This window comes from Nerophis lumbriciformis, linkage group LG10 (assembly GCF_033978685.3).
Source record: "Nerophis lumbriciformis linkage group LG10, RoL_Nlum_v2.1, whole genome shotgun sequence".
NCBI classification, from domain to species: Eukaryota; Metazoa; Chordata; class Actinopteri; order Syngnathiformes; family Syngnathidae; genus Nerophis; species Nerophis lumbriciformis.
Window position 1 is genome coordinate 22,936,524 of NC_084557.2, and position 15,859 is coordinate 22,952,382.

The window sequence follows — 15,859 nt, forward strand, 5'->3', positions numbered from 1 at the left end:
CTGCACTTTTTTTGGAATGTGTTCTAATCATGACACACTTGGTAACAAACAACGAAGACGACTATTTTTGGACAAATAATGATTCACAACCTTATCTTTTTTAATCTGAATTTATGGAAAATTACCGTATTTTTCGGACTATAAGTCAATCAATCAATCAATCAATGTTTATTTATATAGCCCTAAATCCCAAGTGTCTCAAAGGGCTGCACAAGCCACAACGACATCCTCGGTACAAAGCCCACATAAGGGCAAGGAAAAACTCACCCCAGTGGGACGTCGATGTGAATGACTATGAGAAACCTTGGACCGCATATGTGGGTAACCCCCTCCCCCCACCCCCCTCTAGGGGAGACCGAATGCAATGGATGTCGAGTGGGTCTGACATAATATTGTGAGAGTCCAGTCCATAATGGATCCAACATAATAGTAAGAGTCCAGTCCATAGTGGGGCCAGCAGGACACCATCCCGAGCGGAGACGGGTCAGCAGCGCAGAGATGTTCCCAGCCGATGCACAGGCGAGCGGTACACCCCGGGTCCCGACTCTGGACAGCCAGCACTTCATCCAACACTTCAAGTCGCAGTTTTTTTCATAGTTTGGCCGACTTATATATGTTTTTTTCCTTCTTTATTATGCATTTTCGGCAGGTGCGACTTATACTCCGGTGCGACTTATACTCCGAAAAATACGGTAACTACTGTTTCTAGAAGCGAGCACGAAGGAAGAGTGAGACATTGGAGCAGACGGAAACCGATAGAGTGAGGTGAAAGTGACTCGAAGCTGCAAAATGGGGAATTTGAAGCCAACTGTTTCGACATAAATGTCGTGCTTACCCAAAATTAACCGGGAAAAAACGTCCCTGGCAAGCTGGACCAATTAGACAACTGTCCATCGAGTGAGTCACATTTATATTGATCATGATACACTCAGCACATCATGAGTGTATTATGACAAACAGCATATGCTGTCTGGCTAGCTGTGTACAAACAAAACATGAAATGTGGGCTAATACTTTACAGATACTGTAATATAACAGTATGTTCATGTTTTTCAGTCTGCACAGATTGGTGTCTTATCGCAGTGTTGTGCATTACAAACTCAAACACGTTTTGTGTTGACGTAGAAGCTAGCTTATCTCTGCCGTAGTTAGCTTCTACCGAAGCATGCCAGTGTGTTATTAGTATGCTAGAAAAAGAGTTCCTCAGTGTTCGCTCTTACAATAACAATGTCGCTGTAGCTTGGTTATTATACAGGTTACGGAACATAAATGAAGTATTGTTGACGGTTTTGAATGTATTTTTAAAGTGATTTAGTGGTAGTATTGATTGCTCCAATTAGCTGCATTGCTAGCCACCAAGAACGAGCCGATTTTCATATGTTAGAAAGCAAAAAAATTTAAAATGTTGTCTTTGTGTCTCTCATAATGATTGTGAACGATAGGCAAATCTCCAAAAAAAAATGCAGTTCCTCTCTAATGTTCAAAGAAGCATTGGTGTGATTTCATGACATAGCGAGTCTGCCAAACCATCCAAAACCGTGTGCAAGCTCACGCCAAAATGCATGAACCTTATGATTTGATGCTTTGGTTTTGTTTAACACAAATATCCAACATTGTAACAACATTTATAAGTTATGAAATTCATCATTTGTTTTTTAGATTTCAGCACATGGGTTAAATTACGTGTAGGAATGGTTGCAGCAAAGCAAGAACCGCGTTGAAAGAAAGAAACCTTCCCCATGCAAGCACTTGACACAAATTATATGTAACAACGTTTTTACTACAATAATTATGTTTTTGCAAAATCCGTTTCGTGGCACCGCATTATCCTGATGACGGTGAATACACAGGTTTACCGCCCACCTCCAGTTTGAAGTCGTAAGTACCGGTAAAATGACTGGTGTCAGAGAATACTGCATGGCTGGGAAGACACACTAGTAATTGTGTCATTTGTCTGAAGTAATTATCTAAATATGTTGAAACAGCCCATGTCTCTCTATCCACCTCCTCATACCACTCTCATTTGTGTTTCTTTGTCTTCAGGCAACATTTCATGTCACATCAAACCCTTGTTTTTACATCATTGTGGCATTTATCCTGGAAATGTTGAATTCTATTATGTTGGCAGCTGTAAAATGAGCGTCATTAGCGAGGGAGCACTTGTATAGTAGTATATCATCTTGTTTTGTGAGCCATCCTCAATGTCCCTGACAACGTTCGTTATGAAGGTTGTGCTCCGTCAAGAGGGCACTTTGTCTTGTCTCTGAGAAGGTCTACAATAATTTGGAAACCAAAAGACCCTCAGTTATAAGAGGTAGGAACAAAAACACAATCTTACATCTGGTCAATACAGTAATTGATGTAGAGGAGTGTCCAATAACGTTTGACTATTAAATGTAGTGCACAATTCCCATTGATTCGTCCAAACAGTAACCTTTTCCTGTCGTCATGGATCTTATTACTATTGATTTATCATGATGGTGCTGGCAGTAAATGTCAGAGTCCACATTAAATCCTTTTTTGGTTACACTCCAGATATTCCTTTACACCTTCTCGTCAAATAAGTTTCAATGTGGCTTATCTTTGTCTTGCTGTAATAATGTCACCAGTGTTTGGATTGTGTTTGTTGAGAATAGGACCCCTCACTTGTTGGAAATGGAAAAGGAGAGTCTGATTTAAAGTGGATTTTGTCGAAATTAGTACAACCTTAACCCAACACCCCTGTTTTTCTGATTTAGGGCCTGACATGCTAAGATCCAAATAATCTAATGCAAACGATAAAACCGTGTGATCTACTAAGACTGTGTGTACAATTACTAACACGTGTACAAGTGGTGCAGACTACCCTATTTGTATGAGGTTTTTGCGTATTCTACGCGGTTGTCTCCATGGAGATACTCATGTCAGGCATGGGTAACTTACACATCTGTGAAGGCACCATTAATGCTGAAAGGTACATACAGGTTTTGGAGCAACATATGTTGCAATCCAAGCAACGTTATCATGGACGCCCCTGCTTATTTCAGCAAGACAATGCCAAGCCACGTGTTACAACAGCATGGCTTCATAGTAAAAGAGTGCGGGTACTAGACTGGGCTGCCTGTAGTCCAGACCTGTCTCCCATTGAAAATGTGTGGCACAATATGGAGCCTGAAATACCACAACGGAGACCCCAGACTGTTGAACAACTTAAGCTGTACATCAAGCAAGAATGGGAAAGAATTCCAACTGAAAAGCTTAAAAAATGTGTCTCCTCAGTTCCCAAAGGTTTACTGAGTGTTGTTAAAAGGAAAGGCCTTGTAACACAGTGGTAAAAATGCCCCTGTGCCAACTTTTTTGCAGTGTGTTGCTGCCATTAAATTCTAAATTAATGATTATTTGCAAAAATAAAAAAATAAGTTTCTCAGTTCGAACATTAAATATCTTGTCTTTGCAGTCTATTCAATTGAATATAAGTTGAAAAGGATTTGCAAATCATTGTGTTCTGTTTTTATTTACAAATTACACAGCGTTTAACTGGTTTTGGGTTTTGTAGTATTATCCAGTTTTTCTAGGCATTTTTTGATAAAAACTGAACCTATTTTTTTAGCACAGTGTAAATGCGCTCTAAGAAACCCTGACACTAGCTCTGAGCGTGTGCTGAAATTATTCAGATGCAAGAAAATGCATATTTTTTTCATATAAGAAATGTGACAAAATTTGAAAAAGGAATGCCCAAAAAATTGCTAGAAAACACTAAAAACATCTATTAATTTGTTTTAAAATCTGAAAATTATACTGCTGAATAGATTATACGTCCATATATTTTTTTATTTTCTGACAGTCCAAATATGTTGACAAGTAGCACAGAGGATTCTCTGTCCATCCTCTGTTTTCACAGCACAGTTGCCTCCTTCCTCACCACCATCTGTGAGTGACTGTGCCAGTTTGCACACACATTTCGAACGCGCTAAATAAAGACGCAAAACAGCGGCCGCAGAACAGTTCAGTTTTGAAATCACATTGCAAGTTTTAAGTTTTAAGTGATTATAGTTACATCTTTTCTTCCCAGTATTGCGGGCATTCCAATAATTAGCATATATTCCTCAATGCATGAAGACAGATATGCAAAATGGATGATACTTTCTATTTTGCTGATCTAAAAGACACAATCCTCTGCGCACAGGCTTAGTAGATCAGCTTTGTGGTATCAAGTTTGCACCTTTTTTAATTAGGGGTGTAACGGTACACAAAAATTTCGGTACAGTAAGAATATATATATATACATTTTTTGGTTATTTATTTACCAAATTTGTAAATAATGGCTTTATCCTTTTAACATTGGGAACACTATACTAATTCTGCCCACGTTAAATGATAAATGATAAATGGGTTATACTTGTATAGCGCTTTTCTACCTTCAAGGTACTCAAAGCGCTTTGACACTATTTCCACATTCATCCATTCACACACACATTCACACACTGATGGCGGGAGCTGCCATGCAAGGCCCTAATCACGACCCATCAGGAGCAAGGGTGACGTGTCTTGCTCAAGGACACAACGGACGTGACAAAGTTGGTAGAAGGTGGGGATTGAACCAGGAACCCTCAGATTGCTGGCACGGCCACTCTCCCAACCGCGCCACGCCGTCCCACGTTAATCAACATTAAACTGCCTCAAGTTGTTGCTCAGATTAAATAACATTACAATACTTTTCTTCTACATATAAAAAGTGCAACATTAAACAGTTTCAAGTCAACTCATCATGCTTAATTTATTACAGCATTTGGGAAGCCTGTAGTTGATTTCTATTATGTAAATGTTATATTTTTATCAACATGTGATAGCAGGGACCCTGCCATTCAAAACTAGGCTGCTCCATTACTAATGATTAATGTAACTATAGCTGACAAAATAGTACAATAGGAGAGACTACACACACACGCGCACACACCGCAAAATGAGCTAACGTTACGCTAAAAGCTAATTAGCCTTCACCTCAAGCCAGGACTGCGAGCGAGCTGAGCTGCAGTTTAAGTTTCTAGAACGTCAACTGGCTCATAGTGATGTTACGAGTAGTTGACTGGGAGGTGTTTATTTTAATTTGGGGAGAGTACGCTGCCTGATGCTCACCTGCTAAACACCTATCTGCTCAACGCTGAAGCACTCATGCGCTGTGAATACGCACTGCTGATTGGCTGTTACCGCTTTTTGTGTAACCAATCAGATGGTTGTGTGGGTGGGACAATGCTGGGTGCTGAGACAGAGGCAGAAGAAACAAAGCAGCTTGTTAAGACTTTAGCTTAGAAACTCGTTCGGTACACCCCCGTACCGAAACGAACCCCCCCGTACCAAAACGGTTCAATACAAAACATGTACCATTACACCCCTAGTTTTAATACATGCAGACCTTCAGTAGATCTGGCCTCTAGGCTTTGGCTGTCCTGAATATTGCTGTCTTGGTCAAACACATAAGGCATACTCTGTCGCAGTTAGGTTTGAGTTTGACTAAGGATCTAAGGATGCAGGGAAGAGGCGTATTAGCAGTCCACAAGTCTTTAATGTCAGTAGTGACAGAAAATTCACACAAGATTCTTCACAGACATCTGAGCCGGAACCAAGAGTACCATCAAAAATAAAATGAAGACAAAAATTACAAGTAGCAAAAATAGAGAGGAGCACCTGGGCAAGCCACAAAGCGCGATACTAGTGTAGGTTTAACCACTAACAGGAATACTTAGTTGTCAGACTTCGGAGTAGGGGGCAGGACGATGCAGGAACAAGCTCCAAAATAGCAATCGATCAACATCTTACTGCCGCTTGCCTCCACCTTAAATAAGGGAAGGATTGGTGATGGGAAGCAGGTGTGGGTCGTTACTCCGCCCCTCTCCAGTAACTAAGGAAACAGAAAACGAAATTAGCAACAGTAAAAAAAAAGGACACCAGGGAGTAAGTGACATGCAAAGTGTGACATCCACATTTTATACAGGCGACAAAAGAGGACATCCTAGGTATACATTTCCTATAAAGCTCTGGAAAGATTAATTTCCTGGATGAAACAAAGTTCCAACTACTGTAATATTGGATTTTATCATCCCTGACAAGTCTGTAGCAGAGTGACACCTAACATGGATCAAACCCATCAGTACCTCCATTGTCTGTTACCACTTATTGGGGTTTCTCACCCCGGATTTCGACTGGATGCCAAATGGCAACTATTCAATGGCGCAATACTGCGGATCACTTTAGCTAAATCTTGGGAGAGGAGGTCATGCACATTATCCATTTTTACTTTCAAAATCAAATACTTTGTGATCAAGGCGATTCGTATTTTACACTTTGAAACGTCCTAAATGGAGGGAAGGGAAGAGAAGTCAACTTGTCAAATGTTTTCAGACGTAATTTCACCTCATTAACACTAATTCTGGAGGTTCAAAATCAAAGAATCCTATTACAGGCATATCACCGACAGCTATTTGGTGTCCTGTGTTTAAATACCAGCTGATACGAGTTGGCAAAGCAGGGGAGTGGTTAGCAGCCACTGCTGAACATATTTAGAATGGCAGGACTTCTGCTCCTCTGGAAGGACAGAATTAACTGTTTGTGGTTCGCTTTACTACAACTCCCCTTATCACGTAATTATAGTCTGCACTATTGCGTTGTATGGCGAAGCCGCAACGCTTCACATCTTACGGCGCTGGGGATTGACGGATGGTGGAGACATTCCGTGGCGGCGCCGATACGCATTTGTTACGCATCCAGTGGAAATCCAGGATAATAATTTTTTAGTACTGCCGTCGTTCACAGTTAGGTATGTCATTTCCCTACTAAGTTGTATAAAGTAAACGTTAACTTTCACCCTACACATTTTTACACACTTGGAACTTTGCTGAAATTAGAGAGAAAAAGACTGTCTCAGGGAATGTGTGTGTGTGTGTGTGTGTGTGTGTGTGTGTGTGTGTGTGTGTGTGTGTGTGTGTGTGTGTGTGTGTGTGTGTGTGTGTGTGTGTGTGGCATGATGACCTTTTTCTTTTCTGCATTCTGGCTATATATCTAGTTCATTTTTCCATGATGTCCTCACAGTTCTTCCTTTCAACGCATTTCATTAAACTGTGACCGTTTTATTGAAGTTGCATCCCACAAAACCTCCTTCTTTTTATTTGTCCTCTTCCAATCAACCTGACTTTGACAACTGTGTCCAGTCAAAAATATGACACAATTCTTTAAAACTTTAATTGCTCAGCTAAGTCATTTCCTCCTACAGCGAAGCACGATGTCATACTAACCTTGTTTGTTATTTTTGTATTTGTGCTTTCAGCTTAGTTGGTCAGTATGTGTTTGAAGTAGCAGCAGGGAATAGACGCAATCGTAAAACCGTCGTTTTGTATTTAAAGCTTTAAATGCAAATCGTGTGTGTGTGTGTGTGTGTGTGTGTGTGTGTGTGTGTGTGTGTGTGTGTGTGTGTGTGTGTGTGTGTGTGTGTGTGTGTGTGTGTGTGTGTGTGTGTGTGTGCGTGTAGGCATTTGCATGCGTCTGAGGAGGGTGCTTTTATTTGTGTTCTCAAACGGGCGCTGTTCAAATGACCTGTCTCCTGTGATTACAGCTTGGCTAACCAGAAGTGACTTGTTAATTGTGAAATCTATTTAAAGAATTGTAGCTTGTCTTTCCGTTTCTCAGCCACACTTTGCTTCCCTCTCTGTTTTTTTTTTCTGTTGTCATCTCAACGATATGTTTATGATCTATTTCCAATTGCAAATTCCTATATGGCTATGCTGTTTTCTCACAGTACTGTTCTTTTCTTTGTTCACCTAACGTGTTTGTAGAAAACCACAGTTTCACATCGATCTCATCAGGTTGCGCAGATCAATAACACTGAGTGTCAGTATGGACTATGAACTGATGGAAGATTTATGGGCCTATTCCTGTTCACACATGCGAGCACTTCTCACTCTCCTCTCTCTTTTCCCTCACAGTGGCGTCCATTCCTCCCTGGTCTGAAGTATGAAGTGATAGACTCTGCCTACATTTCACGTTATGCAGGTAAGAAGTTTGTATCTTTGATTGGTTGGAATTTCATTTTCTGAATGTTAAGCAAAGTAGTCATATTTCGTGTAAAGGTGGGTTTTGATTTTCAAATAAGATCATTTTTAGAATATGTATTTTATTTTATAGTGGAACCTTGATTTACTAACAAGGTTCCTAAATAGCAAAGTTTGTATATTGAAGCAAATGTATCCATAAGAAACAGTGTAGGTATGAATAATGGGTTCCAGCCTCGACAAAAGTCCAAATTGTAGTACAAGTTTTTACACTTTGAACACGATATAAATGGCTATACAGTACCGTATATTAGGGCTGGGCTGATAAAACTATATCAATATATATCAGGGAAAAAGAGGAGGTTCCCAATGATTGGAAGGAGGGGTTAATTGTCACAGTTCCGAAGAAAGGAAACCTCAGCGAATGTAAAAGCTGGAGAGGCATCACACTCGTCAGTCCCCAGCAAAATCCTCTGCCGAATTATCCTGGACAGAATACAAGAACCACTAGATAAGATTTTCAGGAAGGAACAAGCAGGTTTCCGGAAAAACAACTCCTGTACAGATCACATTGCATCACTCAGAATAGTTGTCGAACAGTGCATCGAATGACAGTCATCGCTTTTCATAAACTTTGTAGACTTCGAAAAGGCTTTCGACAGTCTAGACAGAAACATCCTATGGAAACTGCCCTGACAGTATGGAATTCCAATAAAACTGGTTAACATCATCAAATGCATGTATGATGGATTCACAGGTCAAGTCATCTCAAATGGTAAGCTCTCGGACACCCTCCTTATAAAAACAGGTGTACGGCAAGGCTGCCTACTGTCACCCCTCCTCTTCCTTATCTCCATCGACTGGCCAATGAAAATTTCAGTGGCTGGCCAGAGGACAGGATTACAGTGGAACCCTTTTGAACAACTAGAAGACCTTGATTTTGCTGACGACCTGGCTCTGATCTCAGGAACACACACGCATTCAACGCAAGACCACCAGATTGCATGAACACAGTAAACAGGATAAACACTGGGAAGACCAAGGTCATGAGGCTCAACACCAATTCCTATCAACTTATCACAATCGAGGAGCACCCCCTGGAAGATGTGGTCGAGTTTGTCTACCTGGGAAGCAACATCAGCACAGATGGAGGAGCTGATAAAGCTGTCGAGCTGCGCATCAGCAAAGCAAGACATGCCTTTGGAACTCTCCGACCTGTATGGCTCTCTTCCCAGCTCTCCAGAAACACCAAAATCAGAATCTTCAATACAAATGTAAAATCTGTCCTTCTTTATGGCTGTGAAACCTGGAAAACCGCCAAATCAATCATCCATAAACTACAAGTGTTTATTAACAACTGTCTCAGGTACATACTGAGGATTTGGTGGCCCGACAAGATATCAAATGTAGACCTGTGGAGACGCATGAACCAAGAGGAAATTCAAAATGAAATCAAAAGCAGAAAGTGGGGATGGATCGGCCATACACTTAGGAAGGATCCGAGAAACATAGCAAGACAAGCCCTGGACTATAACCCTCAAGGCAAGAGGAAGCGAGGGAGACCAAAACTCAACTGGAGGCGGTCCACTCTTGATGAACTGACCAAGATGGGGATCTCCTGGCACGAAGCGAAGACCATCGCAGAGAAGAGAGTGAGGTGGAGATCCATGGTAGACGCCCTATGCTCCCAAGGGGGCCGAGAGGATTAAAGAAAGAAAGAAGAATATATATCAGGATAGACACGTAATCGATATCAATATCTATAAAAAACAACACCAAGAAATAAGCGCTTGTAAACTTTAAAGTACCAGTGGAGTGGAAAAACAAGTTGCTTCTATATTGAGTTTATTATCATATATATCTGATTTATGACACCAAAAGACTTATGAAGTTTGCGAATAAATAGATATGATCAAAATAGTATACATTTTACGGAGTTTCCGGAGCCATTTTGAGGGATAATGAGGAAGCCAGTCATGTAATCTGGGACGTAGCATCACAAATCCCTTCCCCATTAACAACAATGCTAATCAATCATCTTTGTGAGAGCCGACAACGATTACTTTGGGAAAATGATGATCCAAAACTAGGGTTGTACAGTATACTGGTACTAAAAAAGTACCGCAGTGCTAATGAATTGAAAACGATACTGGGCAGCATGGTAGAAAAGGGGTTAGTGCATGTGCCTCACAATATGAAGGTCCTGGGTTCGATCCCCGGGATCGGGGTCTTTCTGTGTGGAGTTTGCATGTTCTCCCCGTGACTGCGTCGGTTCCCTCCGGGTACTCCGGCTTCCTCCCACCTCCAAAGACATGCACCCTGCATAGGTTGATTGGCAACACTAAATCGGCCGTATTGTGTGAATGTGAGTGTGAATGTTGTCTGTCTGTCTGTGTTGGCCCTGCGATGAGGTGGCGACTTGTCCAGGGTGTACCCCGCCTACCGCCCAAATGCAGCTGAGATAGGCTCCAGCACCCCCCGCGACCCCAAAAGGGACAAGTGGTAGAAAATGGATGGATGGACTATACTGCCTTTGGTTTTTTTTCATCTGCATGCTGCCGTTGACCTACAGAGCTAAGGCGCATGTTGTTGACTTTGTCAAAACGCACACACAGTTCCAAGAGCTCAGAGCGCATGCAAGCAGAAACGGTGTGAAGAGGAAGAATGGCAATTTTACTGGTTAATAAGGAGGTTGCGTGAAGCACAGTATGAAGATATTTGGGCTTCAAAGCGATCGATAAAGGTGACACTTTAAACACGGAAGTGCTGCGCTGCAAGTGTGGCTTTATAACATGCCTCGCCCAATGTGGCGATTGGTATTACCACTTTGCTTCAAACTAAGGTAAATATAACAAGCATTCCGATTTGCATAAGGAGTTTAAAGAGTGACAGGTAATAATGGAGCTGACGAGCTCCCCTGCTGTACACATATACTTCCGATACGGAGACACGCACACAGCTGATTGACTTGTTGCAAAAATATTAGGGCAGTCCAAAGCGGCACCGTGAAATGACTGAATTTTGTAACAAATTCCTACAAATAGTGTTTTATCTTTAACAATGGGTTTTACCTGTTACATGTCTTAACTCTGTACTTTTAGCCATAGTATTGTTTTTAGTGTTTACTAATGATCGGATTTGCCTGAAAGCACAGACCAAGAGTGGAAACCATAAATCATGAAGATTGTCAATAAAGCTTTCCATTCTATATTATAATTTACGGTGATCCTACATTATGGCAGACTATATTTAATATCTACACTTGTAAATTGTTCTTTGAGTGCAATTAAAAAAAACTATGTGTTTAATGCCTTTTAATTTGTATTTGAATCTTCTAAAATTGTTATTTAAGTGCATTGTGCAATAGGAAACATATGTTTAATGTATCGTACGATTTTCTGTTCAATTAAATCCAATAATGTCATTTTTTGTGGTCCCCTGTATTTTGAAAAGTATCAATAAGTATCGATATACATTTTTGTACCGGTACCAAAATATTGGTATCGGGACAACCCTAACCAGAACCTTACATTTTTGAGGCCGAACACAAGGAGGATGAGTAATAGGTTTTAGAAGCAGAGTGTTAAACGGATGCAGTAGAATCTATGGAAATTGCCGAAGATATTGGAGCAAAATATTCAAAACAGCTGACTGAATTAGTAGCATTTTGTGATGTTTAAGCGGTATTTTCACACACTTTGCAGATTGTCAATTCAAATGGGTATGGTTTAATGGATACAATGAAATACAAATAAGCATATAAAGTCAACTTGTTTTTCACTCTACTGGTAATTTAAGAAGTATAGATGGAACCACACTGCAGCAGAAAGTAAGGAAGTATTAACAGGAAATTACCAAGTAGATCTAAAAGAGTCACGACAGAGGATAATACAACAGCCACAGCTGCAGTGTCAGCATTGTCACAGTCAGTAAACAACACATACAAGGGCGGATCAATCCATAAATGATGATGATACCAAGGGTTGTATCAGTATATAATCGATACCTGAGCGATTAAGTGAATTTTTTTTTTCTTAAAATCTTTTTGTTGTTGTTTTTGTAAATATTTGCAAACTCAGGGAATAATTCCCAGGACACAGGAGGACTCTGAGGGCAAAAACCAAAGGATTTAAATGAGTAATAGTAGTTTTTGCTTTTGTTTAGTTATTGTGTATTTTTGACTATGTTTTGCCTCAACAATTGTAGTTGTTGACAATTTTAATAAAAGAGAATAAGGAACAAGTTTCAAAAAATGTGTTCATCAATTCATCCATCCATTTTCTACCGCTTATCCCTTTCGGGGTCGCGGGGATTGCTGGAGCCTATCTCAGCTACAATCGCGGTAGGCGGGGTACACCCTGGATAAGTCGCCACCTCATCACAGGGCCAACACAGATAGACAGACAACATTCACACTCACATTCACACACTAGGGCCAATTTGGTGTTGCCAATCAACCTATCCCCAGGTGCATGTCTTTGGAGGTGGGAGGAAGCCGGAGTACCCGGAGGTAACATGCAGACTCCACACAGAATGATCCCGAGTGAAGGATCGAACCCAAGGCCTTTCTTATTGTATGGCAGACGCACTAACCCCTTCCCTCACTGTGTTGCCCCTTAAATGTGTTAATGTTGTTAAATTATCAATAGCACTCAGCACAAAAAAATTAATAATTTACAGGTTTAAAATGTGATCGGTTTCTTTATCAGCCGATCTCACTCATGGATGATTGGTATTGGTATCAGAATTGGTACCATATTGATTAAAATGTGAAAAGTACCCCTGCCTACCTGTGACCCCAATGAGGACCATCTGTATAGAAAACGGATGAAAAGATGAACATTAAATACCAGAAGGGTTGGGGAGAATAGTTGTCATGTAAAGGCTAGACCGGGGGTCAGCAAACCGCGGCTTTAGAACTGCACACGGCTTTTTAGCGCCGCCCTAGTGGCTCCCTGGACCTCTTTCAGAGATGTGTAAAAATGGAAAAAAGATGAAGAAAAAAACATATTTTTTGTTTTAACATGACACAAACCTTCCTAATTGTTAGAAATTCCACTGTTTATGTCAAACATGCCTCACTGATGAGAGTGTTTGGCAAGCACCGTTTTGTCCTACTAATTTCAGAGATCCTTGAACTCGTCGTAGTTTTTTTACATATACAACTTTCTCCGATGCTGCCACAGACAGACGTGTTTTATGCCACTCTTTATTTGTTTCATTTTGTCCACCAAACGTTTTATGCTGTGTGTGAATGCACAAAGGCGAGCTTTGTTGAGTTTATTGATTTGCTGGAGTGCATATCAGGCATATTTGGTCAATCCATGACCGCAAGCTAATGGATGCTAACATGCTATTTAGGCTAGCTTTATGTACGTATTGCATCATTATGCCTCGTTTGTAGGTATATTTGAGCTCATTTAATTTCCTTTACTTATGTCCTCTGTCTATTTAATTTGTATTTGCATGTCTCATGACACATTATCTGTATGTAATATTGGCTGCATTTCTCATAGTTGTTGGTGTGCCATGTTGTTCCAGACCACAGCAAACGTTACCCAGCTTGCAAAGATTGTCATAAATCCATTAAAAGAAGACAGCCTGCCATTTCCTTAAACTTGGTCACACAAATCAAAACCTTTGGCCATTCTGAGCCAGTAATTTCCAGAAGTTATCTCATCCTGTGAGAAGCCTTCATTTTACTATTGATTTCCAATGTTGCAAAAATGTGTAGAATAAAAATTACCGTATTTTTCGGACTATAAGTCGCAGTTTTTTTCATAGTTTGGCCGGGCTCCAGTGCGATTTATATATGTTTTTTTCCTTCTTTATTATGCATTTTCGGCAGGTGCGACTTATACTCCGGTGCGACTTATACTCTGAAAAATACGGTAAAATACAAAATTTCTGTCAACGAGGATTTGCGTCAGCCTTTGATAGTAGGCTAATATAGCTATTATAGACACTTACATCATGTGTTGCCTTCATTATAACACTTATATAAGACTCTTAAAGTCATTTTGATAGTAAGCTAATATAGCTAATATAGACACTTACATCATGTGTTGCCTTAATTCAGTAGCCTAGTGGTTAGAGTGTCCGCCCTGAGATCGGTAGGTTGTGAGTTCAAACCCCGGCCGAGTCATACCAGAGACTATAAAAATGGGATCCATTACCTCCCTGCTTGGCACTCATCATCAAGGGTTGGAATTGGGGGTTAAATCACCAAAAATGATTCCCAGGCGCGGCCACCGCTGCTGCCCACAACTCCCCTCACCTCCCAGGGGGTGATCAAGGGTGATGGGTCAAATGCAGAGAATAATTTCGCCACACCTAGTGTGTGTGTGACAATAATTGGTACTTTACTTTAACTTTAATTATAACACTTCCATCCATCCATCCATTTTTGACTGCTTGTCCCTTTTGGGGTCGCGAGGGGTCGCTGGAGCCTATCTCAGCTGCTTATAGAAGGCTTTTAATTTTTTGCGGCTCCAGACAGATTTTTTGTTTTGTTTTTTTAGTCCAATATGGCTCTTTCAACATTTTGGGTTGCCGACCCCTGCTCTGGACACTGCCTGAAACCGTTTTGTAAAATAGAATTGTAGTTCTGTGATAAAAAAAACCCAACAACAACACATGATCTGACCTTTAACGTAGAGTTATGGCTCTTTTCAGAACAATTATCAGTAAAATATTAAAGAGATAAAACCGAGAGCGACTGACACACCAGAGCCATACCATACCTTTTTATTCTTGCATTGGGAGCCAGCAGATATTTACATTGGTGTTGTCATGGATACCATGTATGTGATCAACAGATGTCTTCCATCGCTGGGAAGAAGTTTAAAAATAGGTGCCCTTTGTTTGGTGTACGTGCGCACACTGAATGTGCACGGCCAACCCCAAGAGGATAACAACGTTGCTGACCACCCTGTTAATTACATGGCATTTTTCCCATCAGGTCTTGCTACTGACGTGCCATTAATCACACATGCCTTGTCCTCCTCCTCTGCTATCGATTGGTGTAATTATGATTCCCCTCTGCACTATTTGGGTTTTCGTCTCCAAACTTATACTTTCTTGGACTTTGTTTCTTGCTTGTGCAAGCGCGCTAGCGTGTATAATAGGATCCAATACATGAGCTGTATCGAAAAATCATCTTGCTTTGTTTTTAACAGCGATGTGGTTTGCAGTGCTGTAAACCTAATAATTTGCTGTTTGAAATACAATTTTCAGAGAGAAATAAAAAATATATAAGGAAACTTAAATTAGTCATCTATACGTCTGTCGTTACGATGCAGCGCACTAATTATTGAAGGAATACATTCCTGACTGTATCAATGTTTAATTCAAACTGTGCATTACCTATGAAAAGGCAGAATTGTTGATACTGATTCCCTATTGGCTCTCACGAGACTGTGCAGGCGTACCTAATTAAGTATTCAGTGACTGTCCTTCTCCTCTTCCCTCTTCACCCTTTAATGCCCAGCAGTGATCTATGATGGTCACACAATAAATCGATGTGTATTTGTTTGTCCTTCAAACGCCATTGAATGGATCTGTCTCGACACATTTTCTTATTTTTTTTTACCTTCTTTCAGATGAGTCCAGTTTCAAGATGAACAGTATAGGTCACATCCCTCAAACCTTTGCCAGTCACCTCCGTCTCCCAGAGGAGTCGCTACCCTGGAAGGTGGAAGGGGGTGGCATACTGCAGCACGGAGCAGACATGCTGAAGCCAGACCCCAGGGACACCTTTTACAGCAGTAAGTCTATTCCAGACTATCTGGCTTTTTCGTAGTCTCTCTCTCTCTCATAATCCGGTTATCTGTAATGCA

The 15,859-nt window shown here is 40.7% G+C and overlaps 1 protein-coding gene across 1 annotated transcript in view; it reads left to right on the forward strand.

Annotated features, from left to right (window-relative positions):
- b4galnt4a (beta-1,4-N-acetyl-galactosaminyl transferase 4a) overlaps window positions 1–15,859 on the forward strand; it is a 397,542-nt gene that overhangs the window by 353,773 nt on the left and 27,910 nt on the right. The window contains exons 9-10 of the mRNA XM_061970004.1: window positions 7,956–8,022; window positions 15,623–15,787. Coding sequence (XP_061825988.1) covers window positions 7,956–8,022; window positions 15,623–15,787 — 232 coding nt within the window. The remainder of the gene's footprint in view (window positions 1–7,955; window positions 8,023–15,622; window positions 15,788–15,859) is intronic.